The following is a 23,963-nucleotide window of genomic DNA, read 5'->3' as shown; positions in this document are numbered from 1 at the left end:
CGGCGTTCAGTGCGTGCACGGGCCTCCCTCTGTCTTGAGCAAAGCCGCGCTGAAATGGACTCAGGCCGAGTATAGCGAACTCATTCAACACATCTTTTCTCTGGTCTGGGTAACCGTCCGATGTGAATGACGAATTGCTGCGTGATCACTCCACCTCCATTGATACATTATCCGCTGGGTGTGTCTCGGGAATAATTGAGGCAAAACACAATGCATCACCCATATCAATGCTTGGCTACATGCAGGCCCAGCACGGACGGCCCGCATTATCTGCTTGCTGCCAGCGGGCACAAGCTCTTCTCAGTAGGCCTGGAAGATGGAATCATAGTTAGTCGATGGCCCAAAACAGACGAAAATGATATCAAGGTAAGGAATTGCCCATCGGGATGTGCTTCATTGGCTCGCTCTTGGGTTCAGACTTGACAATGGATTTTGCACCAGATTTGGAAATCTGCACATTTCGTCATGTGAAGTTGTGTTGACAGGACAGCAGATAGAAACACCGGAAGCAACAGAAAGTGAGATGGCTGGTCCGCCGACAAAGAAGCGACGTCTCTCCGTCACAAATGACCGGGAAATTTTGCCAAATATCATCAAGCTCGCCGTCACCCATTCTCAGCAACACGTTGTGGTTGTTACAGGTGAAGACAAATGCATTCGTGTCTTTTATATTTCGCCTCAAGGGCAACTTTCGCAGCTCAGCATGCGAGCTATGCCAAAGCGGCCTTGCGCCCTGGCCTTCACGTCAGATGACTCCGAAATCTTTTGTGCGGACAAGTTTGGAGACGTCTATTCGCTCCCATTGCTTCTCGATCCTGACAAAGAGGCCGAATACATAGCAGCACAGCAAGCCGCGGCTCTGAAAGAAGCAAGTGAGTATGCTCCGGCTGCCACAGAGCTCACGGTGCATTCTGCGGCAAATCGCAGGGCACTGGAGAATCAGCTACAGCAGGCCAAGGAAAAGGCAAATCAAAAATTGAAGGAATGGTTGCCGTTCTCACATCAGTTGCTTTTGGGTCACGTGTCCCTGCTTACAGATATGCTGGTGACTACCATTCGGACTTCCGAGGAGGAGGAGAAGCCAAGGACGTACATACTAACGTCCGACAGGGACGAGCATATTCGTGTTTCAAGGGGACCACCGCAGGCATTTGTCATAGAAGGCTATTGTTTGGGCCACCACGAATTTGTGAACAAACTCTGTCTGGCCGAACCAGGGGTGCTAGTGTCGGGAGGAGGAGATCGCGAACTCATCGTGTGGGACTGGCTGCGGCAGAAGGCGGTAAACAGAATTGACATTCTCGACGCAGTCAAGAGAGCAAGGCTCCATGTCCGCACCGGATCTAACGATTCGGACACCTCTGAAAAGCAAGGAGAACAAGCCAGTCAGGTGGAAACAGGGTTGGAAGAAAAGGACAGCAAGCTTGCGGTCTCCGGGCTTTGGCTGTTCGCGGACGCATCACTCGAGACTGAGCCGCAACTCTTGATCACTTGTGAGGGTGTTCCGGCGGTGCTGTATATTCCGGTAGCTGCACTTCACAACGAAGATGCCCAAGGTGAGATCAGCTTTCTTCCTCTGGACGGGAATCCATTAGACGTCGTATCGACGGGAAACACGCTACTGGTCTCCACTGACAACATCCATTGCGCCGGCTCTACAACGGACATTGAAACCAGTGAGGTACGTACGCAAGCTCTCCGATGCCTATGTCGTCGTTGCTGGTTAACATGTGAAAACAGGCGTTCAGACCGCGCCTCCAAGCCTTCCAGGCCTTGGGCGAGGAACTGGGAGGAGCGGCTGTGTTTAAGCCAGACCAACACCTCAACAACAAGCTGGTGCAGTTGAACGAGCAGAGCACAGTGGGGTGGCACGAGAAGGCGCTGCAAACGCTGCTGTACAGCGTCGAGAACCTTCGTAAGCGAGCTGGCGTGGACGACTCAGGTACAGACTGAGCGAAGGTTGAGATGAGCACCTCGGACAACGAATTGACCGGGTAACGCTGGCATGCCCAAATGAAGCCTGGCCTCGGTCCGGGACATTTTGTATGAAGTATTGATAGACAGAAGTCAGCCAACGAGGCGTTTGTACTGAAGCGAGTCTCGACTGCGATGGGTTTGGTAAGCGGGCCCACCCATGCAGCCGAATGCAAGCCGTGGACGGCGCCTCGCCCTATGGGGGCCCCTCTGGTCTTGGGGGGTGTCGCCCCTGGAGCCGGGGGGTGCATTAGCGGCACTTGCGTGAGCGATGACGCTAGAATTCAAGCAGCAAAAAAAAAATCATCTGGCCCCGGTCGGTTGCGTCCAGATTCGCGATGCCGGCCTCATTATCAATCAACGTGATTAGACATCCCTTTGCTCACACACGTTCTCTCAAAACCTACTCGTGCGTTCTCCATGCGCTTGCAAACAGATCATTCCTCCCTCTGAACCTCCATAAGACACCTCACCAGCAGCCTCGAGCGTCTTGCTTCGCTCGACCTCCTTCTGGACGCTTCTTGTTGCCCGAATCTCCGTTGTCACGCCCGCTCTTAGAGCCCAATTCGAGTCCGTCCGTTTGCGACCCGCTGCGGGACACCACCAAAGACGAGCACAGCACGTAGCAGGACTTTGCAATCCCATCACTAGTGACCGCCGTGTTCAGACCCATCGCCAATAAGCGACGCTCGACGCTCTCAAACCGTTCACCGTCTTCCTAGTTTGTCCTCACAAGAACCGTCAAGGTGTTTTCCTCGGCCTTTTTTCGCGCGCGTTTCCTCCCGCTTCGCTCCTCGGTTTCTTTTCCCTTCGCTGCATCTGCCGCTGCTGCTTTTGACCATCACAGTACGGCGACGACCACTTCAGCAGCGGGCGGATTGTCGAGAGCCACGGCACATCTCCAAAACCGCGGCATGCATTCGAAAGTTGCCATCATCGGCTCCGGGCCAGCTGGCCACACAGCCGCCATATATGCTGCCAGAGCCGATTTGCAGCGTACGTTTTGATGATGGGCAAATTGCTGTTCGCAAGGGCAAGAAAGAGCTGACTGGCACTGTAGCAACCATGTACGAGGGCTTCCTGGCGCTTGGCATCGCTGCCGGCGGGCAATTGACCACCACAGACGACGTGGAGAACTACCCTGGCTTCAAGGAGATAAAGGGTCAGACGTTGATGGTACGTGACATGTTGTATTGTCACGACGTAGCAGGAAGCAAAACGAAAGCGAGAGCAGGCTAACTTTGCGTGACATGACAGGATCAAATGCGCGAGCAATCCGAAGCGTGTGGCACCAAAATCATAACTCAGACTGTGGCGAAGGTGGACTTTTCCTCCCGGCCCTTCAAACTATGGCTTCACCCAATGGGCGATGAGGAGACGATCGAAAACGAAGATGAACCTCACACTGCCGACGCAGTCATAATTGCCACGGGCGCAAAGGCTCGCCGTCTGAACCTGCCAGGCGAGGAGAAGTACTGGGGTAACGGTGTGAGCGCGTGTGCTGTTTGCGATGGCTCGCTGCCCATCTTCCGCCAAAAGCCTCTTGTAGTGATTGGAGGCGGTGACTCGGCCGTTGAAGAGGCAATCTACTTGACTAAAAAAGCGAGCAAAGTCACCGTGCTCGTGCGCAGGAACGTCCTGCGAGCGTCGAGGGCGAACGCGAAGAGGCTTGCATCAAACCCAAAGGTAGAGATCAAGTACGACACTGTTGCCACGGAGATTGTCGGTGAGGACAAGCCGAGGGGTCTGATGACGGGTCTGAAAATCAAGAATGTGAAGACGGGCGAGGAGGAGCTGATCGATGCCAACGGACTGTTCTATGCTGTCGGACACGACCCAGCCACGCAGCTGTTTAAGGGAAAGCTCAAGATGGACGAAGATGGTTATCTGATTACGGAGCCCGGGCGGGGTCTGACGAGCGTCGAGGGCGTGTTCGCAGCAGGTGATGTACAGGACAAGAAGTACAGACAGGCCATCACCAGCGCAGGTACGTACCTTTCAAACACGTTTCCCTCGTCAGCAGTCTCGTATTGACTAACCTACCTTGACAGGTTCGGGATGTATCGCCGCACTGGAAGCCGAGAAATGGCTCGCCGAGCAGGAGTCCGAAGAGACGTCTCACGAGCCCGAGGTCAAGAAGTCTCAGGCCAACAGCGTAGTGCCAGAGTACAAATCGAACCCTCTCCTATGACTATGGCGGCGGATCGCAACGCTCGAACCGAGAAAGAGGCTGCTCTTGCTGCTTGCGGCCACGTGGGCGATGAGGTCTGCACTGGATGTGCTACACCGTCGAAAAAATGCGCCCGAAGTAACGATGGGTAGGAAGAGGAAGAGGTCGCTTGGAAATGTGTTCTTTGAAAGATTTGTGCATAGACGGGTCTCCGAAGAGTGTTAGAGAAGACCCCCCTGGCCTTTACTTGGCCTGGACGTGAAGAGATAAAATGTTCTCGGTATACTTTTTGCATTGCGGAACCTGGAAATAGAGACGTCTTCAATCGCAGAAAACATGATCTATTGTTTGCACCTTTGCAATTCGCTTTGCCGATAACTTAGGGAATTGAAGAAACGGTGAAATTTCTCACTTGTGATATGGCCAGCTCTCTTCGCCTTCTCCTCCTTTTTCGGTATATCCTGAAGTCGAAAAGAAACCGACACTATCCCACCGCGCCACGCACCGACGCGCGTGTAAGTTGGCTGCGGCTGTTTGGTGTCTTACACCAGACGCGGTGGGTTTGTAACAAGATGTGAAACACCAATCGTCGAACATGGCGGAACGCGAAGTCTCCCTCTCCCTTTCTGAGATAAAATCCCGCCGAGACGAATCCGGAACATGAATGCTCCGAAACAAGCAGGTTTGTGGCTGCCCAGCAATATAGAGTCGGACACTTGTACCTGTTTTTTTCTTCCCTCTTTTCTTGGCTTGTCTTCTCTCTCTCTCTCTCTTTCTCTCATTGTCGTCGAGTATTAAGCGCGAGTAAGGTGCTACTAATCGCCCTCTCACCGTTGACATCCCAGTTCTTGGGAAGAGCTCTCTTTGCAGTCTACCTCAAATTGGCTTGCCAAGGACGTTTTCGAACAAAGGGGCTTCTTTGCACGGTTTAAAATTAAATTTCCACATTACGAATGATGATAACCACGAAGCGGGACGAGGTGTTCATCACAGGCGATGGCCGCGAAGTGTTCGTGTGTGACAAGGTACGCTTCCTATTGCTTTGGACAAGAGGAACTCTACTTTCCAAGCATGCGCTGACCGAGTATTCATCACAGGCCTGCCGCACGGCAGAGATCATAAAGTGGAGCATCTTCCTCGGGCTCATGGGTATCATCTTCATCTACTTCACAGTCGGGTACTGGCACGCGCGGCGGCGCATACGCAAGGGCCTGCAGCCGTTGAGATATCACAGAGTATGCAATCCCTACTTCTCCACGTTCGTCCGCGCCAGCTGACAGGTCTTCCTTGCAGTGGCTTGCTCCAAAGCCCTTCCGCCAGCAAAACAACGCTGCGTACTACAATCCGCAGAACGGAACGTACGGAATGTACCCGTACCCGGAGCCTCCACCGGTGTACAATCCTAACGGTATGCCGCCAATGTACGCTCCACCTCTGGGAGGATCGAAGGTAGCGCCGCAGCAGAATGGTGTCGTACCAGCTGCTGCACCGCAGACAACGCCGCAGCAGCCCCCACCTGCATTGTGAGCTGCAAGAGACGTTTCCTTTTTATTATGTGTTATGATTGCCACTCTTTGTAGTCCAGCGCCCAGTACGCGTGATTGTCGCATACCAAGTCTTTGCTGGAAGAGAGGAGGTCCTGTACGATAGGTCGCTGAGAACAATTGATGGTCCCTTCGAAGAGATAGACACAAGAAATGAATACCAGCCACGGAATTTTTGACCAGATCAGTCCATCTCCATTATGTCTGGGTCGTAACCAGTGTTCGCGTAACCGTTCACGGCTGCCTTTTGCGCGAAGCTCTCCAGCGGCGTGGCCGGCACCTGAATTGCGCCTTCGCTGCTGTTTCCTGTCGATCCAAAGGCATGACTCCTTACATGCTCCCCATCAGGCCCACTAGATGGCTTCAAAGGCGGCATAGCCTCTGTGGGTACGGGCATATCCGGCACGCGCAACGCCTGCCTATCTCTCATGCGCTGCCTGCTCTCCAAAATAGCTTTTCTGACGCTGTCATTTTCTTCCGGAATCGTCAGAGACGTCGGCACAGTGTACAGCACCATTTGCATGTTCTTGGCGGCTTCGTGGGCTTCGTCGCCGACGAGCACGACTTTGGGTAGCTTGTTGAGGTGCTTCTCAATGTCCGGAATGAAGATGGGCTTTGATTCGGTGTCGGATTCGGTGTCGGAAGCCAGCTCGGCGTCCAAGTCGTAGATGTACACCTTGTGCTTCGTGTCATCTAGTGCCATCTGATCGTTGTCGAGGGTGCCATTGGGGACTGAGGTGGTGGGCTTTAACGACGGCGAGACGGGAATGTAGAGCTTCCCGCTCGCATTATCTGTAGAGAGTTAGAACACCGTACAATTCGGCAATCGCAATGCTATTATCCGTACCTATATTCAACAGATCGAATCGTTTGGCGAGCCGCTGCTGATCTGTGAGGTCGTCGCTCGGCTTCCTCTTGCGGGAAATGGTGGCGGGCTCAGACGCCATCATGCAGGTTTCAGTTAGGGACATTTGAACAGGTCGCCAATGGGATGGGGATCTCAATTATGCATGAGACAATCAGTAAAGAGATACGGGCTCCGCCGAGAACAGCGACCTTGGAGCCTGTGGTTCTCTTATGAAGCAGAGCGTCGGGCGGTCTCAAATGAGAAAAGCAAGGCTGAGGTGGAGATGCCCGCAGCATCGCGAAGCCCGCCATCGTTTCAATTCTGGAATTTTCGACCCGATTCGTCGACTCTCGCGACTTATCATGGCGAGACCGACGACAACAGTCAACGCCCTAGATCTGCGGCCGTTTGAAAACAACGTCAGGACAAGCAAGGCCCATGACTGTCTTCGACGTGTTCTGCTCACATACGTTCGGTGGTCAGTTTCTCTGGCCTCTTTGCCTCTCGTGATGCTCCAATGCCTCAACCAGGTCAACCAGCCGCACACTTGGTCTCCGTTCATCTGATCGACACATTCGTAGAACACGAACGTAAAGCTTACTTGAGATAATTGAAAGCCTTACTCCTGCCGATGAGTGTAAAAATGTAAAGAGCTTATGGCCATCTTCTCCTATGGTACGCAATTCTCGACGGCCAAGTGCGAACATGTCGACGGTTTTCATAGTCCAACCAGAACACAGCCTTCCTGATTGATTTCTACTGGAATTCAGCACATGCATGGGATCTTTGACAGCCCAAACCAGGACGTTTTCATGCTTATGTGGCATGGAAGACGTGCTAGCATGCTGAATTCCACGAAATTTGTCTTCATCATGTTGGACAAAGGGGTCATTATCCTAATGGATCACGAACTTATGATTCACAAGAGCATAAATCTCAGCTTCTATTGCTGTGATATCATTATGTAACCCATCAGCATCACACCGTGACCCACACTTGGTGATCTAGGCAGCAGACCTTTCGGTGCCAAGGTCTGTCTGCTCCCCTGAGAGGAATGTCCGTTCTACAAAAAGAATACAGTACCTCTAGTCGTCTTGCGAATAAGTACAAGTAGCATGATAGTGGCAATAAGCCATGCATAAAGCATCGAAATTCACACCCATCCACCAGCAGACGTCACTGTTCCGTTTTCTGGATCTGCCAACGGAGAATCAGCTAAAGATTATTCGAGAAACAGATGCATACTGTACATCCGTCTTGCGAGTCCGTTACAACTGGCAAAAAGAATGCACATCCAATAACAAAGGTTCAAAGACACAAAGCTCCCTTCAGTGGACAATCACAAGCGACAATCCCATTGCGTGTACTAGCAAGCATATTCGGGCCTTGTACCAGGCCGCGGATCGGGAATGCAGAATACTGGAATTTTCAAGCACAGGAGAACTCTTTTGTGTTTACGAAGAGCGTCTCGAAGGTCTCGTAACTGAAATCAACACCATTCTTGCACGCGCACGTATCGGCAATCTTTGGCTCACAACGGATCCGAACACCTGCTATGATCATGGATGTAGCTCCCGCAACTTCACAAGTTCCTGCGCATGATCACTGTGGCGACGCACGTAGAAGTCGTGTGCCGCTTTGAGACGAAATCGCACGCAGCGGACTGGTGCATCAGCCTTAGGCAAATCCTTCAAAGAAGAGCTGCAAGGAGAGACCATCGGCTTCGATTTCGGAAGTTCATGGTGCTGATTCCGAGTGAAGGCGCAAGAGCTCCAAGCTATGATTTTGATGGCAACGTGCTTCGTGTTGTACTTGAACATGAGCAGTTGGTTTCTTCTTCCTATTTAGCAGGGATCCGTTGCGGGCTACCTAGAGACACTCTCAAAGGATGCGTACTTGGCGTTTGCAGTTTAGAAAGATGAAGGAGGCATTTGGAGAAGCATGTTGAACGTTACAGATTGGGAATACAGTCTCTTCAGAGAGCATGCGAGGTACGTGTTGCTCACTCTGCCCCAAGCTTCGCATGATGCTACCACCCCACTAATTGATGTAACATGGTTTAAGCAGATATTGCAGATGATTGCTCTTCAAACACGTCTTCGGGCTGATTCTGCAAGCAATGCCGTTCCCCTGCGGCAAAAGATGTCGATTGTAGGTTCTCTTTGATGTAATCATTGCTGTGATACACGTCGTCATAAAGCATGGAAGTTACGTAAAATACCGCTATAGAACGTTTCTGTTGTGCTGCAAAACTCGAAGCCTTGTGAAAGTAGGTTGTCAATCGAGTGTATTTACTTCTTAACCAACTTTGTCCTGAATGAAATAGGGTCGCTTACGCAACACTCTGGTCCATTTATCCTACCTTCCGCCCTACCTGCACCAGATTTTCATGATGCACCAGTTGCATTTCGAGACTGAAGTCGTCTGAAATACTACAGCTGAAAGAATTGTACAACTATTCTTGGCAAACAACGTGCACTTGGTCTAATCGTGACGTCGATGGAATCTTCAGCCTCACAAGGTCTGGCTGCACGCTTTTGAGAAGCTGTTCGATGACAACACAAACATTTGTGATGATTGGCAGCTGTGACAAGCGTGTAAATTTTTTGTTTTCACTACTACTTGCATTGACCGCACATGGAAGAATAATGCAATTATGTCGAATAATGTGACATTCCTGTTGCCCCATTTCTCCGCAGATTGGTCATTATCGAATACTTGGAGTCTACATCGGTCCTGGGTTTCGTACCCGTATGTCGTATGCGCTATTCGCCTCATTCATCCATTCGAGCGTCACACATGTGTCGTTCCCAGCGCTTTCGCAGTCTTACCTCCTTTGTCTCTTTGTCGTTAAAAAGCAGCCTTCCTGGAGCGCGTCCCCTATTCCTCGTCACCGATCTGGAGCAGTGTGCATTAGCATCGCGTTCAAGGGACTTTGAATGTCAGAAGCATAACGCACCTTTGGTGCCAGATAGAAGCGCAGGTAACTGCTGTTGGCAAGGTCGTACTCAACCAGCAATGGCACCTCGTTGGACAAACAGAGTTTGACCTGCTTCGAGAGGCCGGTAGCTTTGCAGAAATTAGACAGATATTTGAGCGAGAAAGTCAAAGCAACAGGCTCCGTGAGGTGAATCTCGACGTTCTCTTCTGGCTTCTCCAGATCCGAGTGCGAGCGCAGCGTGATGGAGCCGTTGCCAATGTCACCTTGCGAGGAGAACTTGACACCTTCCTTCGTGCATTCTATGGCGACTGTCGATCTTGATTAGCATTTACAACTGGCCGTGTTGCGCGGATAAAATTCCCTACCAGATTCAGAAATGGCGCTCAAATCTCTTGTTATCCGTTGAAACTCTGTGGACGGCATCTTGATGGTAGCGCTGTATTCAGTCTCCGGGATTCCCAAGTGCTCTTGGTCGATGTCCATGAGTTTGATGTCGTACTCGCTTATCCGATCTGCGGACGGGCTCTCAAAGATGAGGTTGACCACGTCAGGGCTGTCTTCAGCCTTGAGCGTGAGCACATCTGTGCTTTGGGCGGCGCGTAGGACTTTCGTCAGCGAGTTGAGGTTGATTCCAAGAGCGACGTTGCGGTCGCAGCGATAAGGCTCGAACTGCTCCGATCGTAACATCATGGACACAAGTGCGACGTGCGAGTTGTCCATGGCCTGCAGAGCGATGCCGGAGTCATTGCAGTCGAAGTTGCAGTCCTGGACGAGGTCCTTGATCGCATCGACGGTCTAGATATGTCAGTTTATGTTGTCTGAGTGGAACCTCTGATCTCGTGCCTTCTTGAGGGTGTCCGCTTGAGTAAGGCGTGCTTCCAACACTGCCCGAAATTTAGCTCAAAATTGTAATTGCTGTGACAGCTGCCGCGTTTAAGCTTACTCTTGGATGGATTTCAAGACGCTCGATGAATGTCGCGAGAAGGACGTAGCAGAGTCTGCGGAGAAGTTGAGGGATTTCTTTGACGTGCGGGAGGACCGAAATGTGCGTGGTTGAGAGTGTATATATGGTGGAGCGTTGGACGCGACTGACGTGTGAGCGTGGGACGCGACTGTGGGGACTTGTCCAGGTGCGGCGCGCCGGCGCCACAGAGTTCAATACTTTGGGCACAGCCACTTTGTCCATCATTCCAGTGCTTCTTATGCCCAAAACGCGCAATCGCAAACTTTTATTACACGTTCTGGCTCCAGGATGGCATTCTGAACGCATCGTTATATTGAGACTCATATTCTTCATCGGCCGCACTGAACCGTCTGTTAATGCCTCGGATCACAACTAGAATAACATTCTTCGAATCTCTATTTACGCAGAACCTAAAAGGTAGACGGTTGCTCAATGAAAGGATCAGTGCAACATTTGCTGCATCACGTTCAATCTATAGCTTTCTCTCCTTTCCATGAGCTCAGAATGTCGCCCACTATCGACAATTCGCCCGCCTTCAACAAGTAGGATTGAATCAGCTTCTTGGACAGTCCGCAATCGATGTGCAATGGCAATAATTGTTGTACATCGGGCCACTTTCTTCAAAGCCTGATGGAACTCTGCCTCGCTTTCTGCATCCAGTGCGCTGGTGCTCTCGTCGAGAAGTAGGAGGCATGGACGACGTATCAGAGCGCGGGCAATTGCGATTCGCTGTTTCTGACCACCCGACAAACGAGATGCGCTTGGGCCACACTGGGTTTCGTAGCCATCTGGGAGATTTTTAATAACTTCGTGGATATTAGCTAGATGACATGCTTCTTCAATCTCGGCATCGGTCGCCTGGCGATAGGGAGGAGCGCCCAAGCCAACGTTAAAGCGGATACTGCCATCGAATAGCGAAGGTTCTTGGGGCACGATGGCGATCGTATCGCGGAAAGATGGTGAAAGAGTGCTGATATCTCGGTCGTCAATGTATATCGCACCATGTGTTGGTCTGTATAGACGCTGCACCAACTTCAAAATCGTCGACTTCCCTGATCCTGAAGGCCCAACTAGACCAAAGAATTGATTTGGAGCGATAGTAAACGACACTTTGTCCAGAACAGTAGTGTGCGGAGAGTTGGGATATGCAAATGAAACGTCCACGAACGCAACCTTAGAGCCCCCACGAGGATGAGTTTGGAATGAAGCAGTTCTTAGGTCCCCTTTCATGGCCTCATCATCGTCGAAGAAATTTAAGGCGCCCGGAGGCTTCTTCTCAATCTGAGACTTGGAACCAATATTTATTGTATCCATAACACGTGTAAGGGCCAGACGAGCTCGAGAGAACTCGGGTGCGAGGGCAAACATACCACTCCAAAGCTGGGCGCTTATCAACATTGCCACAAGCACAACGAGGAAATCTTTCTGCGAGTACTGTCCCTTCATGATAAGCTGAGATCCCCACCAATACGCCAAGGCATTGACAAAAATGCCCGTCGTATAGGAGATCGCGAGCCACACGTTTGTAGTTGCCGACGCGCGAACAACTTGCCTTCGGGGTGACTCCAGTAAAGACTTGAAAGATTCCATATATTCACGCTCGAGTGATAGCACGGCCACGGTTTTTATGGACTGGATTGCTTCTGTTGCGAGCGAAGTCGCTGTCGTGAAGGCGTTCTGGTGACGCTCTTCGTAACGAGCCAACATGCGAAGTTGCATGAAGCCGGTTCCGAGGAGAATTGGCAGAGTGACCAGGCAAACAATTGCGATCTTCCAGGCGAAAATGAAAGACACAATGATTGCAACAACGACGTTGACGCAAATAGCAAAGACTGTGCCAAAAGTTGAACCCCCAAAGTTGCTAACTGCCGTGCTGTCTCTTGTAATAATGGAGAGGAGACTGGTCGGGGTTCGTCCATTGTCTGTGTACCAGTTGACTGACTGCTCAAGCAAGGAACCAAAGGACAATGCGCGAAGATTGTATAGTAACTTTTCGGCAATGACGCCGAATGTCCACCACATTAAGAAGTTCGCTATAAACTCGACACTTGCGAGCAAGAAATACATCCCTGCGAAAAACCGACCTCCTTCAAGAATGCCTTCGACCGTATTTTGGCAAGGGTTAAGCCTACCAACGGTAAAGCCGAATATGATGCCCGCGCCCGAAAAGGTGCATCCTACGATAATTGCAGAGGAAATTGCCAGGGCAAGGAGAGCGAGCTGAGGCCGAAGAAGCCAAGCAAGACCCTTAATAACAGAACTGAACCTTGTGACCGAGTCTGAATCTTCTATCTCTGAAGTTCTCGGGATCTCGTTCTCTCCAGACGTTGTATTCATCTTTTCATGTGTACCCCTTCTGTCAGATTCCTGCATGAGGGACTTTTCATCAACCGGTGATTCATCCTTTGCTGGTGAAAGCCCAGTTGAATCATCAGTGAGGGATGCACAGTCAGTTGCGTCAGATTTTCCCATATCTTGAAGTCGAACCATGTGCGCGAATTCTCCATCCGAATCGCTCATAAGGCCGCTGTATGTGCCTTGTTGTACAACCTGTCCAGCTTTCATGACAAGGATGTGATCAGCGTTTCGAATTGTGGACAGACGATGCGCAATCGAGATGACCGTGTTTCCTCCTGCAGCAACTCGCTCAACTGCAGCCTGTATTTTTCTCTCGCTGGCAGAGTCTAGCGCCGAAGTTGCCTCGTCAAGTACAAGGATCTCCGGTTCGCGAATCAGAGCTCGTGCAAGCGCAATGCGTTGTCTCTGTCCACCACTTAAACGAGAACCACAAATAGAAGCAGGCGTGCCAAACCCTTCATTTAATTGCTCAATGAAAGTTAATGCATCCGCTACATCTGCGGCTCTCTGAACCAGTTCGGCGATCTTGGAGAACTCTGGACCAAGCGTTTTTGCGAACGACAAAGCATCTTTGCCTTTGGCAGCAATTCTTGCGAGATGGCTTTCCTGCAGAAAAGGCATCAGTCGTTTGAATTCTGGTCTAGGTGAATTGCACAATCCAAGAGCGATGTTCTCAAAAATGGAGCGATCAAAGAGCGTGGGCTCTTGCTGAACGAAGCCAATGAAACTCCTAAGTGACCTGACATTCAAGTCGCGTAGATCATGGCCATCGAGCTGAACTTTACCCCTCGTTGGGTCATAAAGTCGGACAATCAAAGATGCAACCGTTGATTTTCCACTACCAGACAGACCGACGATAGCGGTGTGCTTGCCAGCGGCGAACTCAATATTCAAATTGCTTAGGACCAATTGTCCTGGCCTTGAGTTGTATTCGAATGCTACGTCTTGAAAACGTAGTGTTTTCGCTTTACTCGGAGTGAGAATTTCGCCTTTCTCAGAAGTACCATCTATCGCAGAAGACGCAGTGATGTCTTTCTTAAGTTCTTTGTAAGCAGCAGTCGCGGCACTGAGGAATGGGAGAGATGGAGCTATACTGCCTAGCATGACACATGCGTCGACGAGGAGATAGACAATGGCATAAATCTCGCCAACCGTTGTACCATTGCCGCTGCTCTTGAAAGAATCAACAATCAGAAAGCTTCCTTGCCAAAAAGCTAAAGCGTTACCGGAGTACGCAATAAAATACAGTAAACCTGTTTGAATCGCAGCAATTGCTGACTTTGTGATTCCGTGCTTGCACGCAGCAGTTATGTGTTCCGTAAATTTTGCTTCAAGTCGTGGAGCAGCGCCAAAAGCCTGTACTACTTCAATATGCGAGAGCGCCTCGGAGGCGACCGAAGACGCCAATTTAACGTCTGCAGCTTGTTGAGAAACATATTTCCTCATACGTCGTCCAACGAAGGCTCCCGAGAGAAGAAAAGCAGGTACCATCGATATCAGAATACCAGCTAGGCGAGGCTGCTTGGAAAAGGCAATGATGAATACAGTCACAAAGAAACTTATGGTGGTAATAATATTGCCGACTTTTTCTGACGTTCCCGCTTGAATCGCGGTGATATCTCCATTAAGGCGATTTGAGACCTGGCCAGAGCTGACGTGAGCGTCAAAGTATGAGGGCGGCTGCCGAAGAAGTGCGGAAACATATGTTGTACGCATACGATGCGCGAGACGTTGGCTGATAATGTTCCAGCACGTCAGATGACCGTAAATTAATACAAGTGCGATCGCCCCAATGTATGCTGTTTTTATTACTTTGTCGTTGATCGCGTGTTCATACTGAAAAGGGTCGTTAGAGAGTTCGCCTTCCGCCGCGCAAGTAGCGCTGTTGAAATTGTCCACGATCTGACCAAACAAGACGCCCATCAGCGGGAAAGGAACGCCTGCAGCGACGGCACAGAGCGTCCCGCAGGTGATGAGGAGGTAATCTACCCATTCTGGCTGTGCTGCGAAGAGAAGATCAAGCCAGAGTAAAGATGTATCGATGAACTGGGTTATCGGTTAGAATATGAGTTTCTCCGGTTACATTTGAGACATATTGGTCAAGCCTATTCTGTTTGGCCTCGGCTGGCCTACCTTCTTTATGCTCTCACTACTCTTGCGGAATGTTGAAGCCAATGAGTCTTGATCGTAAAGTGCTTCCGAAGACATTGCGAGTACAGTTCCCATGCAATCTACAGTTGAAATTGAAAATTTTCAATCGCAACGATGGTTCAAACAAACGCTGAAGGAGATGCCATGCCCAAGAGACTGTACTGGGCCGTCTGTGCACTAACATGGAGAGCACCAGTTTGTCATTGTCCAAATGAGCAGGCAAGGCAACGGCCAAACGAGGGATCTGCATACCCACAATGAAGAATTTTTCAGCCAGGGCTTGGGGGTCAAGATTTGATCCGTCAATGTGTTGCCAAAGCATGGTCTTCGTCAAAGGCCGATGTCGTTGCGGAATCCCGCCCAAGTGCGAATAACGACCAAAACCTCACTGATGATCAGGATCAGATAAAATTTGATAAGATGAAAAGGTTAGATCCGCCGATGATCCCTGCAAGAATCAACATCAGGTCATCCGGACCAAGGAATCTCCCCAACAATTACTTAAAACGGAGAATGAAAAACTCTCCACTATTACTATAGCGTTCTGGGAAGTTTTCAAGAAGATCAGCTCCTGAAGCCAAAGCCCTGGACGTCATTTGACAGAGCACGCCACGACCGCCAATGGCCACCATGTTCTTAACTGCATGCCGAGGCTAGGCACAGAGGATTGCAGGTGAACTTTGTCTTGTAGCCTAAGCAGGGTGGCTTGGATGATGCATCTCGACTCATTGACTTGTTCGACATGACTGCTTGCTTCCGAATATAGCTAATGTGACTGCGATATACGGCTGCGTCCAGCGGCACCCTCTTACGCCACTTGCAGTGTTTTGTCCTGGATGTGATGGTACTGAGCTATGCTTAATCGAACCTCGCTCGTACCAAGCACGCTAATTGAGTATCAACAAAAGGTATCATTTACGTCTAAGATAATGGAAAACACTCGCTCGAGCATATTCATGAGCTTGGTTAGAAAGAGATTATCTTCCAAGATAAACGAGAAGAATCCTAGAAGAAATCGAAACGCGAATTGGCATGTCTGGAGACTATAACTTCGGCTCTCCGCTCAAGAATGCAACATGTTGTCTTAAATTGTCGAAATCGTCTTACACATCATCGGTCGCATTACCAAAACAAGCTTCAACCGATCTAGCTGCAGACAGCAAGGCAGAAGAAGGCATCTAAGAGACGTTCCCAATTATGAATACAATCTGAACCAGCAATGGCTCAACACCAAGAGCATGACTTCCGTGAGTCGTAAGTAAGACACGCCATCAGTACCCGGCAGACTGGATTACATTCCAGTCGATCTTGGTGCTATCCATAAGAATGCCCTTTAAGGGGAGAAGCTGTCAAATTAAGCCAGTTCTATCGGCATAAGATGATCCATGAAAATGATAGACATTGAGAATACCATATATCGCAACGAAGCCCTTGGCGAACGCAACATGAGCCATGTCCATCGAGGATCGCCGGTGAGCATGTTGAATTTTTGTCGGCATGCATAGCGTCTCTTGTGATGGCTACCAGTTCGGTCTCCTTCCTCACTATTATATAAGTCAAAAGGAAGTTCTGATATTTTTGAGTATTCTGCGAACTATCAGAGATCAGAGAGCGAGCTTCCATCTGCACCCAAAACTATATTGTTTCAGCCTTCAAATGGCCCCTCAGACTCTCAAGACACAACGACTTACTTTGCAGCCACTGGCATCGGAGCATAGAGAAGCACTCTACGAACTTGATACTAATCCCGATGTCATGCGATACATATTCACTGGAAAGCCTCTTACTCGCGAAGAATCAACACAAGTGTTCAACCATCTGCGCAAATTATCGCAATCAGACGATGGGCTCGGATGCTGGGTCGGTTACCACGGAGATGAGTTTGTCGGGTGGTGGGTGCTCGCGCCGATGCAGAGCCCCAACGACAGCTCGGTGAGAGGCAGACGAGCTAGTTCTGGTAGTGAATCCTCAGGCACCTGCGCAATTAGGGTTGAACTCGGGATGAGAATTGACCCAAGATTTTGGGGCCAAGGGTATGCCAAAGAAGGCCTTCAGGCACTAATCAAGCATTCTCTCGAGGACTTGGGTGTTGATGAAGTCTTCGGAGAGACGATGGCAGTGAACGAAGGATCTCGAGCAACAATGCAAAAGTGTGGACTGAGGCACGTACGTACTTGGTACAACACGTATGAGGATTTTACGCCTCCGCCTGGAATCGAGGAAGGCGAGGTAGAGTACCGCATAACTCGAGAGGAGTGGCTCTCGCTCCAATCCTCCTGATACCGAAAACAATTAGCAAAGAGAAATCATATGATTAGGATTTTAACAGTATACCGATCTCGGTCATTGGCATTGTCCTCACCCAGTAAAGATCATCGTCCGCGTGTCCACAGACGTTGCAAACTGTGTCTTGGCTCGACAAGTCTTGGTGGCATGATCTACTCCGACCTGGAGGAACGCAATCCTTGGCAGCTCCTTCGGCCGCCTTCCCAATAGCAGCCTCGAAGTCCGGGAGAAGATCCACATCGCGTCGCGGCGCTAAGATTATCGCATCTAATCAATCAATCAGTCGCTGACTTTCGGCACGAAAGCTGGACATTACTGTATGCAATGTAAATTTCCACACGACATGGATGGTGGCAAAAATTGATCTGGTCCGAAAGGCGGAATATTGCCTGGAAACCTGGGTCTCTAAAATGTAGATATACGTTGCGCTCGCGTTTATCTTTCTCTATTTCAAACTTGGCAGATCCTCATACAGCGACTTAGGCCGCGTGCAAACAGCGAGGACTTGTGGCATCTATCATTCTATCATTTACCTTGATCCATTACGTATATGTCCTTATCCTTACGCAAAAATCGTTAATTGGAAATGGTGAATCTCAAAGAATTCGGTCTTGGTATGGGCCATAAAAAGCCTGAACATGCAGCAACTTCGGCTGTTGCTGAGGCTCAAGAGCAACCAGAAATCGCGAAAACTGAAACGCCAGGCAAAGAAGGCGGGCATTTATCCGTTAACGACGACCCTGAAGTCAAAGGACCTGAAGATGCACCTCCCGACCCCAATGCCCAACGAGGCGTTCAAAAAATCGAAGCGGTAACCACAGCCTGGTCGAAATGGTCTCTTGCTGCCTTGCTGTTCAAGTTCGTATTTTCATCCCGAGGACACGCACTAGCTTATTTTCTTTGACAGTATCTGGCTCATCTTTCTGACCAATGGCTTTCGGATTGCGATTCTTGCAAGTCTGTCGCCTTATGTGACCAGCGATTTTCAATCTCACTCGCTGTTGACTACAATCGGAATCGTAGCCGACGCAATGACCGCTGCGACGTACATCCCGATGGCGAAGCTGTTGGACGTGTGGGGTCGTGCAGAGGGGTTTCTGCTTATGGCGGGCTCAGCGACACTAGGTGTCATACTCATGGCAACGTCACGAAATCTTCCTACCTTCTGTGCTGCTCAGGTATAGGCGATCACTTCCCTCTTGCGATATCAAAAAACTCTAAAAATGGCAGGTCTTTTACTCGATCGGATTTGCAGGCATCATATACACCATTGCCGTGCTTGCGGCTGACGTAACGTCTATAAAGAATCGTGGTATCGCCTTCGCATTTACATCATCTCCATACATGATCACTGCATTTGCCGGTTCAAAGGCCGCTGAAGCATTCTTGGAACACGTCAATTGGCGTTGGGGGTTTGGCGCATTTGCCATCATCGTACCCGGTGTTACTCTGCCAATGTTCATAATGCTGAAGGTCAAACAGCACCAAGCTGAGTCTCGAGGAATAATTGCACTTAAAAGGAGTGATGAGCCTGTAATTAAGCAGATATGGGATGGAATCATCGGGTTTGATGGTAAGATCATTCTGAGGATGGCCCAAATTTTGTCACAATCAGCTGACACTCTGCTGGATTGTAGTACCAGGAGTTATTCTCTTCGCTGGCGGACTCACTGTCTTCCTGCTCCCATTCACGTTGGCCACATATGCGCCTAATGGCTGGTCTTCTGACTACATTATCGCCATGATTGTCACCGGATTTGTCATTCTTCTCATCTTCGGTCTCTACGAAGTTTACGTTGCAAAATCGCCATTCCTGAACTACCGCTTCCTGACTGACAGGACGGTTATCGGAGCTTGTCTCTTCGATGCCACTTACCAGATATCATACTACTGTTGGAACAGCTATTTTACCTCATTCCTTCAGGTTGTTTGCAATTTGTCGGTAGCCAACGCTGGGTATGTCAACAGCACATTCCAAGTCGTCTCCGGTGTCTTGCTGTTCATAGTTGGGTATCTGGTTCGCCGCACCGGACGCTTCAAATGGCTTTTCCTCGTCTGCCTTCCGCTCTACTTGCTTGGACTTGGTCTAATGATCCACTTTCGCCAGCCCAATCAGTACATTGGCTATATCGTCATGTGCGAAATCTTTATTTCCATGGGTGGAAGTGTATTCATTCTGCTTGTTCAGCTGGCCGTCCTTGCGTCTGTGGACCACCAACACGTTGCGGCTGTTCTTTCTTTACTCTATGTCTCTGGCAGCATTGGTGGTGCAATTGGAAATACCATTTCGGGCACCATTTGGACCAATACCTTTTACAAAGCTCTGCTGAGATATCTCCCAGATTCAGCATTGCCACAAGCCGCTACAATATACTCCAGTCTTTCTGCACAGCTTGCATACCCGGAAAACAGTCCTGAACGCATTGCGATCCAAAAAGCGTATGGATATGGCCAAGCAAGGATGCTCGCAGCTGGGACAGCGGTCATGGTTTTGTGTTTTGCTTGGGCGTTGATGATCAAAAACATTAACGTATCTAAGAAGACGGCACAAACAAAGGGAATTGTATTCTGAAGAATCTCGAAACATATCTGGAACGATACATCGTCAACGGGATTGCGGCCTAGCTTGTATCTTCATTGACACTGTCATCAGGATTTCTAGGGTGCGGAAGGAATTTGTGTGGTGAAATTGGCTCCCATCTTTACTCAATTATCGGACTAGAACCAGGAATCCCAAGAGAAAATCATGAGTAATTCTGTCGTGCTTTCGAATCGGCATACGTATCCCTGATTTAAAACTATTTGAAAGATTTGCAATATGTGATTGCTTGTAGATTCCAACAACCGTTTCTGAAATCTTGTACCGTGAACATATCACCAACAAGATGAACTAATGAACACAAAACTCGCTTGTAGAGCGGTGTACTTGAGTAAAATGTGCTTTCCGTAACCTGATGAATAGCTGAAATTCGCAAATTCACTTCTTCCGCCTGAAACAACCTAGAATTCTTCTTGCAAAACGTCGCCGTTGAGGAGGTTCCAGCTCATTGTCAACTTCGAATTCACGCCCCTCTGCGTCTACGTCTGCGTCTGCGTCTGCGTCTGCGTCTTCCACTGCCTCAGCCAGGGCACGCAGTTTGTCACCATCCAAAAGTTCAAAATTAATGCGAGGCCAATTTATGTTGAAAAGATCTTTCCAAGGACCGAACGCAACTTGCACTCGGTCTGGAAGTCCACGAAGTACGTTATGCAGCAACCTTGTCGCCTCGCGGTCTCTCAGTGTAGCATCGTGAGGACTTATGAGCACATACATCAAGGAAACATGTAAAGAAGTCAAAGACGTCGCTGCTCTGTACAGCCTTTGGAGGTCGATGCTCGCTTTTGGTCGCGCTTTTTTGCGATTCGTTGGATGCCACTGGTCAGGATAATGAGTGTGATACGTAATGAGTATTCTAAGCGTCTGAACGCGGCTGATTTGAATGACCGGTAGCTCGCTGAGCTTGATGTGACTGTGGCGGATCACAAGATGGATTTCAACGGGATATGTGAAGTAAAAGAGATGAATGATCTCGGCGTATGCCTGCTTGCAGGTTCTAGCAATGGTCAAGAAAGGGCCATGATACCGCGGCGTCCATATTAAGCGCAACCGATTGGGTAGCTGGACAAGCGCATCGTGTTCGTACCGCACCCTACCTTGAGCGATGATTGTCTTGAGATGATCGTCAGTAGATTTCGGAGCTGGCCTGCATGCCAAAAGATGATAGTATATCTGATTCCGGATCTCGCCAGGCAGGTCAAAGAAGACAAAAGGTCGGATTTGCTCACGTCTACCGGCCGTATTAGTCCCATAGTGAGATATGATAGATCTGCCTGAGCTTACTGCTCCGGACTTAACAGAGCATAATGAGAACGTGGTTGCGAGATAGACCTCTTTGATTTTCTGCCGCCCATGGCGTAGGTGAGTGTTAATGCATGTTACGATCTCAGATCATTTACTGTGGTTAGAAGATGGCTTTATGTTGTTGACCGGTGTACAGAGTGATCATGTGATGGTGGCTTAGAACTAGTTCTTGCGCTCAGTGGCTGAAAGGCTGTGCTGCTTTAACAACTTGTTGCTTTCACCGACGTATCATACACGGTCAGAAACTTGCAGGAGAGCAATTCCCTGATACTTCGGGTGCTTTTTTGGTAAGTCAAACTGTGTATTTGCTTCATATATCATAATCAGCATGGGCAATGAGATCAAGAGCTTGTAACAGCATGCTCAAAGCCGTTTAGCTCAGGCCACCATTTTTCAGTGCTCTAATGTGCGATTCGTCTTCCGAAAAATTCTCAGCAGCTTTGATGTAGTGTTATAACTTCGTTTCAGTCGACTTGTGAAGAATCCGTTTTAGAACTAAGCAGGTAGAACTATCTAGTATATGGGTACTCTGCTTGGGTGCCATCGAAAAGTCAATCACAGACATTGTAGGTCAGGCAGCTGGACGAAGAACTCATGTTCGAGCCGATTCACGTCAGCATAACTCCGTGCATCTCTATATACAAATGCTGTCGCAATCTTGAACTAGGGTCTACATGAATGCAGTGATCCGCAGGATGCAATCTTCGGCTTTGCGGCGCTTCGGACCGACCCTTTGTGGAGGAAGACCCACTTTATTAACATAGCTTTTGGTATCACAGTGGCTTTTCTTTCCTCCTTCATGTTAATTTTTGCGGAAAAAGTCCAGGCCCACCCTGTAATAATCCAAGCAATTGTATCGATTATTTATAAATTGCAATTCATTTTGCGAGAGTGCAACGGAACATAGTTGCACCTTAATGTTGGCGCCTTTGCCAGAATTTAATCTGCATTCCTTTGTCGGGTGAGGACACCTCTAATGCTACTGTTTCAAGGGTCAGAATCTTTTGCTATTAGCTTAGGATCCTCTAGGATTGGTTTGGTAGGAATAATACAGAGGTGCTGAACTTTTAAATTCAAGCGCTACTGGCTTCCGACTGCCTTACAGGGTAATTTGCATTATGGGTGCTGAGAAAGTCAAACTCACATGCTATTCTATTGTTACTTCCATTTCTTGTAAACAGGCAAATTCTTGAGGAGTGACTTGCTAGCCGCGAAGCCATCTCTTCGCGATCATTTCCAAAGTAGAAACGTCGACGTCGACGGGAGCAAAGTGCCAAAGCTCGTCTGGCCAGGCTTGGCTTCCCACTTTGCCGTGACCCTTCCAGTTCTCCCAAAGTATATCAACTTTTGGCGGTACGGAGTTGATTATCTGGGCGACGAAGCCAATTAAAAAAGCTGAAGGGGTGCTCTTAATGGTGCTTTGGCCACAGAGCTGTATTGCGATCCGTATTGCTCGAAGCGATATAGCCAGGCCGAGCAAAGGGCCGAGGTCAATGGAAGTATCAAAGCCAATGCTACAGCAACACTCGTTGATAACAAAAAGAAGTCGAAGATCTCTGACGAAGTCTATGCGGAAGTTGCTGGAGAGGCTTGGTACGAAGGATTGGTGTCCAACTCTGACGAAGACCTCGAAGTGGTGCTTGTGGTGGAAGAATTGCATCGCTTCGGCGTTAACAGCTTTGGAAAGCCGCATAACGCGAAGATCCGGGTAGCCATAGCCATACGCACGCATTGGGACGAGGCTGTTGTCGATTGGATTGCACTGCAACAACACTCGGCCTGATCCGACAGCGCCACTGTTACTGTCCCATTCGCGTGAGCTAGGAAATGGGATGGGACCAGCAGCCAGGTACCGCTTGGGCTGAAGCAGATACGCATATATCATGTTCCTGATTTCTCCTGGCAGGTCGAGGAACACGAACGGTCGAATTTGCTTCTTCCTGCAAATCCTTCAGCACAGTGTAGAATGAGCGGTATATGGTTACCAACTGTTGGATGCTGAGATGCTCATAATGAGAAGATGGTGTATGCGAAGAGGGAGACGTAGATTGACCTGGGACCCGGAGATTCGGACGAGCTTGGCGTTGCCGTTTGCGACTGATGTCAACCATCTTCTGCTCCCCAGGACGGGTCGGCCCACCCTTCCGAACCATGATTCGCATCCGTCTAAGCGAAGGGATGGCCACAGAGGACCGAGGTGAGGGAAAGGGAAAAATATTGCGAGGCAGAGGCGTGTCCTAAGATGCGGCTCATGTCAAGAAGGCAGAAAATGACGCAAGGCTGAGACTTCGCGCAGACGTAAGCGCGGCTTATGATCTTCTTGAAGTTGGAAATCTGATGATTGAGCGGTTTCCGCGACTTCAAATGAGTGGTAGCTAGGATCTTCGATGTCACCAAGTAGAGCTGCCATTGTTTGCACCGGTGTTACGAGAACAGGGCGATGCGTTGGATGTGATTACTAAGGAAGCGTAGATGGTTATGTGAGGATGTTTGGCCCACCCTCTGCCCATTGTTCAGCACAACATGTGCAGCCACAGAGTCTCAGCCTGCTCAATTTGGCTTTGAAGGCGCAAGGCCCGGACGAGACGATTTGTCAGGGGAACTCGCGGTCCCCGCACGACAAGCCCATGAGTATGAGGAATATGCCGCGTGCACGAGGCCAGTGATGGATCAATAGTGAGCCGCGCCGCCAAGCCGATGATCCGCACAGAGCACGTGCGCCAAGCCTGTCATCGGCTGTCACCGCTGGGCTGGCGAGGGGTTAGGTATTAAGGCTCTAAGGAGTTGAGGCATCAAGGCGCAGAGACGGCCAAAGTGCTCAGCCACA

At 49.6% G+C, this 23,963-nt stretch overlaps 9 protein-coding genes across 9 annotated transcripts; 4 read left to right on the top strand and 5 right to left on the bottom strand.

Annotated features, from left to right (window-relative positions):
* The first annotated feature begins 108 nt into the window (after positions 1-108).
* On the top strand, positions 109-2,335 carry PV09_07494 (uncharacterized protein). The gene is made up of 3 exons (XM_016361266.1): positions 109-366; positions 494-1,681; positions 1,741-2,335. The coding sequence occupies exons 1-3, from the start codon at positions 211-213 to the stop codon at positions 1,951-1,953; spliced, it is 1,557 nt and encodes a 518-aa protein (XP_016210841.1). The 5' UTR covers positions 109-210; the 3' UTR covers positions 1,954-2,335.
* Positions 2,317-4,542, top strand: PV09_07493 (thioredoxin-disulfide reductase). Its single transcript, XM_016361265.1, has 4 exons — positions 2,317-2,970; positions 3,035-3,150; positions 3,232-3,961; positions 4,026-4,542. The coding sequence occupies exons 1-4, from the start codon at positions 2,889-2,891 to the stop codon at positions 4,163-4,165; spliced, it is 1,068 nt and encodes a 355-aa protein (XP_016210840.1). The 5' UTR covers positions 2,317-2,888; the 3' UTR covers positions 4,166-4,542.
* PV09_07491 (uncharacterized protein) lies at positions 4,466-6,776 on the bottom strand. The gene is made up of 2 exons (XM_016361263.1): positions 6,536-6,776; positions 4,466-6,480 (listed from the first exon to the last, which is right to left on the bottom strand). The coding sequence occupies exons 1-2, from the start codon at positions 6,657-6,659 to the stop codon at positions 5,873-5,875; spliced, it is 732 nt and encodes a 243-aa protein (XP_016210838.1). The 5' UTR covers positions 6,660-6,776; the 3' UTR covers positions 4,466-5,872.
* Positions 5,101-5,671, top strand: PV09_07492 (uncharacterized protein; the record flags this gene model as incomplete). Its single annotated transcript, XM_016361264.1, has 2 exons — positions 5,101-5,379; positions 5,438-5,671. The coding sequence occupies 2 exons, from the start codon at positions 5,101-5,103 to the stop codon at positions 5,669-5,671; spliced, it is 513 nt and encodes a 170-aa protein (XP_016210839.1).
* A 2,326-nt stretch (positions 6,777-9,102) lies between the features above and the next one.
* On the bottom strand, positions 9,103-10,596 carry PV09_07490 (proliferating cell nuclear antigen (pcna)). The gene is made up of 5 exons (XM_016361262.1): positions 10,420-10,596; positions 10,320-10,360; positions 9,842-10,271; positions 9,495-9,784; positions 9,103-9,433 (listed from the first exon to the last, which is right to left on the bottom strand). Coding segments are annotated over exons 1-5 (780 nt in total). The 5' UTR covers positions 10,421-10,596; the 3' UTR covers positions 9,103-9,415.
* Positions 10,597-10,710: 114 nt separating this feature from the next.
* PV09_07489 (uncharacterized protein) lies at positions 10,711-15,285 on the bottom strand. The gene is made up of 2 exons (XM_016361261.1): positions 14,932-15,285; positions 10,711-14,844 (listed from the first exon to the last, which is right to left on the bottom strand). Exons 1-2 carry the CDS (start codon positions 15,022-15,024, stop codon positions 10,882-10,884), a joined length of 4,056 nt encoding a protein of 1,351 aa, XP_016210836.1. The 5' UTR covers positions 15,025-15,285; the 3' UTR covers positions 10,711-10,881.
* Positions 15,286-17,645: 2,360 nt separating this feature from the next.
* On the top strand, positions 17,646-20,131 carry PV09_07488 (uncharacterized protein). Its single transcript, XM_016361260.1, has 4 exons — positions 17,646-18,093; positions 18,143-18,413; positions 18,466-18,808; positions 18,873-20,131. The coding sequence occupies exons 1-4, from the start codon at positions 17,822-17,824 to the stop codon at positions 19,805-19,807; spliced, it is 1,821 nt and encodes a 606-aa protein (XP_016210835.1). The 5' UTR covers positions 17,646-17,821; the 3' UTR covers positions 19,808-20,131.
* Positions 19,994-21,222, bottom strand: PV09_07487 (uncharacterized protein). Its single transcript, XM_016361259.1, has 2 exons — positions 21,116-21,222; positions 19,994-21,062 (listed from the first exon to the last, which is right to left on the bottom strand). Exons 1-2 carry the CDS (start codon positions 21,184-21,186, stop codon positions 20,213-20,215), a joined length of 921 nt encoding a protein of 306 aa, XP_016210834.1. The 5' UTR covers positions 21,187-21,222; the 3' UTR covers positions 19,994-20,212.
* Positions 21,223-21,608: 386 nt separating this feature from the next.
* On the bottom strand, positions 21,609-23,775 carry PV09_07486 (uncharacterized protein). Its single transcript, XM_016361258.1, has 3 exons — positions 23,126-23,775; positions 22,281-23,076; positions 21,609-22,118 (listed from the first exon to the last, which is right to left on the bottom strand). The coding sequence occupies exons 1-2, from the start codon at positions 23,296-23,298 to the stop codon at positions 22,341-22,343; spliced, it is 909 nt and encodes a 302-aa protein (XP_016210833.1). The 5' UTR covers positions 23,299-23,775; the 3' UTR covers positions 21,609-22,118; positions 22,281-22,340.
* Between the last annotated feature and the right edge of the window lie 188 nt (positions 23,776-23,963).

Source organism: Verruconis gallopava (assembly GCF_000836295.1).
Source record: "Verruconis gallopava strain CBS 43764 unplaced genomic scaffold supercont1.30, whole genome shotgun sequence".
Taxonomy (NCBI): Eukaryota; Fungi; Ascomycota; class Dothideomycetes; order Venturiales; family Sympoventuriaceae; genus Verruconis; species Verruconis gallopava.
This window is presented reverse-complemented; position numbering and strand designations above follow the sequence as displayed.

What these genes read in the sequence shown, in the direction of transcription:
- PV09_07494 (XM_016361266.1), top strand. Translation starts at nt 211, where the DNA reads ATGCATCACCCATATCAATGCTTGGCTACATGCAGGCCCAGCACGGAC. An exon ending in CAGACGAAAATGATATCAAG is followed by an intron (nt 367 to 493) that starts GTAAGGAATTGC and finishes ACAGGACAGCAG; the next exon opens with ATAGAAACACCGGAAGCAAC. An exon ending in CGGACATTGAAACCAGTGAG is followed by an intron (nt 1,682 to 1,740) that starts GTACGTACGCAA and finishes ATGTGAAAACAG; the next exon opens with GCGTTCAGACCGCGCCTCCA.
- PV09_07493 (XM_016361265.1), top strand. Translation starts at nt 2,889, where the DNA reads ATGCATTCGAAAGTTGCCATCATCGGCTCCGGGCCAGCTGGCCACACA. An exon ending in TGCCAGAGCCGATTTGCAGC is followed by an intron (nt 2,971 to 3,034) that starts GTACGTTTTGAT and finishes CTGGCACTGTAG; the next exon opens with CAACCATGTACGAGGGCTTC. An exon ending in ACAGGCCATCACCAGCGCAG is followed by an intron (nt 3,962 to 4,025) that starts GTACGTACCTTT and finishes CTACCTTGACAG; the next exon opens with GTTCGGGATGTATCGCCGCA.
- PV09_07491 (XM_016361263.1), bottom strand. Translation starts at nt 6,659, where the DNA reads ATGTCCCTAACTGAAACCTGCATGATGGCGTCTGAGCCCGCCACCATT. An exon ending in ATTCGATCTGTTGAATATAG is followed by an intron (nt 6,481 to 6,535) that starts GTACGGATAATA and finishes AACTCTCTACAG; the next exon opens with ATAATGCGAGCGGGAAGCTC.
- PV09_07490 (XM_016361262.1), bottom strand. An exon ending in AAGCGGACACCCTCAAGAAG is followed by an intron (nt 10,272 to 10,319) that starts GCACGAGATCAG and finishes TGACATATCTAG; the next exon opens with ACCGTCGATGCGATCAAGGA. An exon ending in GAGCGCCATTTCTGAATCTG is followed by an intron (nt 9,785 to 9,841) that starts GTAGGGAATTTT and finishes CAAGATCGACAG; the next exon opens with TCGCCATAGAATGCACGAAG.
- PV09_07489 (XM_016361261.1), bottom strand. Translation starts at nt 15,024, where the DNA reads ATGGGAACTGTACTCGCAATGTCTTCGGAAGCACTTTACGATCAAGAC. An exon ending in GTAGTGAGAGCATAAAGAAG is followed by an intron (nt 14,845 to 14,931) that starts GTAGGCCAGCCG and finishes CCGATAACCCAG; the next exon opens with TTCATCGATACATCTTTACT.
- PV09_07488 (XM_016361260.1), top strand. Translation starts at nt 17,822, where the DNA reads ATGGTGAATCTCAAAGAATTCGGTCTTGGTATGGGCCATAAAAAGCCT. An exon ending in CTTGCTGCCTTGCTGTTCAA is followed by an intron (nt 18,094 to 18,142) that starts GTTCGTATTTTC and finishes TTTCTTTGACAG; the next exon opens with TATCTGGCTCATCTTTCTGA. An exon ending in TGGAATCATCGGGTTTGATG is followed by an intron (nt 18,809 to 18,872) that starts GTAAGATCATTC and finishes GCTGGATTGTAG; the next exon opens with TACCAGGAGTTATTCTCTTC.
- PV09_07487 (XM_016361259.1), bottom strand. Translation starts at nt 21,186, where the DNA reads ATGGGCGGCAGAAAATCAAAGAGGTCTATCTCGCAACCACGTTCTCAT. An exon ending in GCTCTGTTAAGTCCGGAGCA is followed by an intron (nt 21,063 to 21,115) that starts GTAAGCTCAGGC and finishes TACGGCCGGTAG; the next exon opens with ACGTGAGCAAATCCGACCTT.
- PV09_07486 (XM_016361258.1), bottom strand. Translation starts at nt 23,298, where the DNA reads ATGCGAATCATGGTTCGGAAGGGTGGGCCGACCCGTCCTGGGGAGCAG. An exon ending in GAGCATCTCAGCATCCAACA is followed by an intron (nt 23,077 to 23,125) that starts GTTGGTAACCAT and finishes AAGGATTTGCAG; the next exon opens with GAAGAAGCAAATTCGACCGT.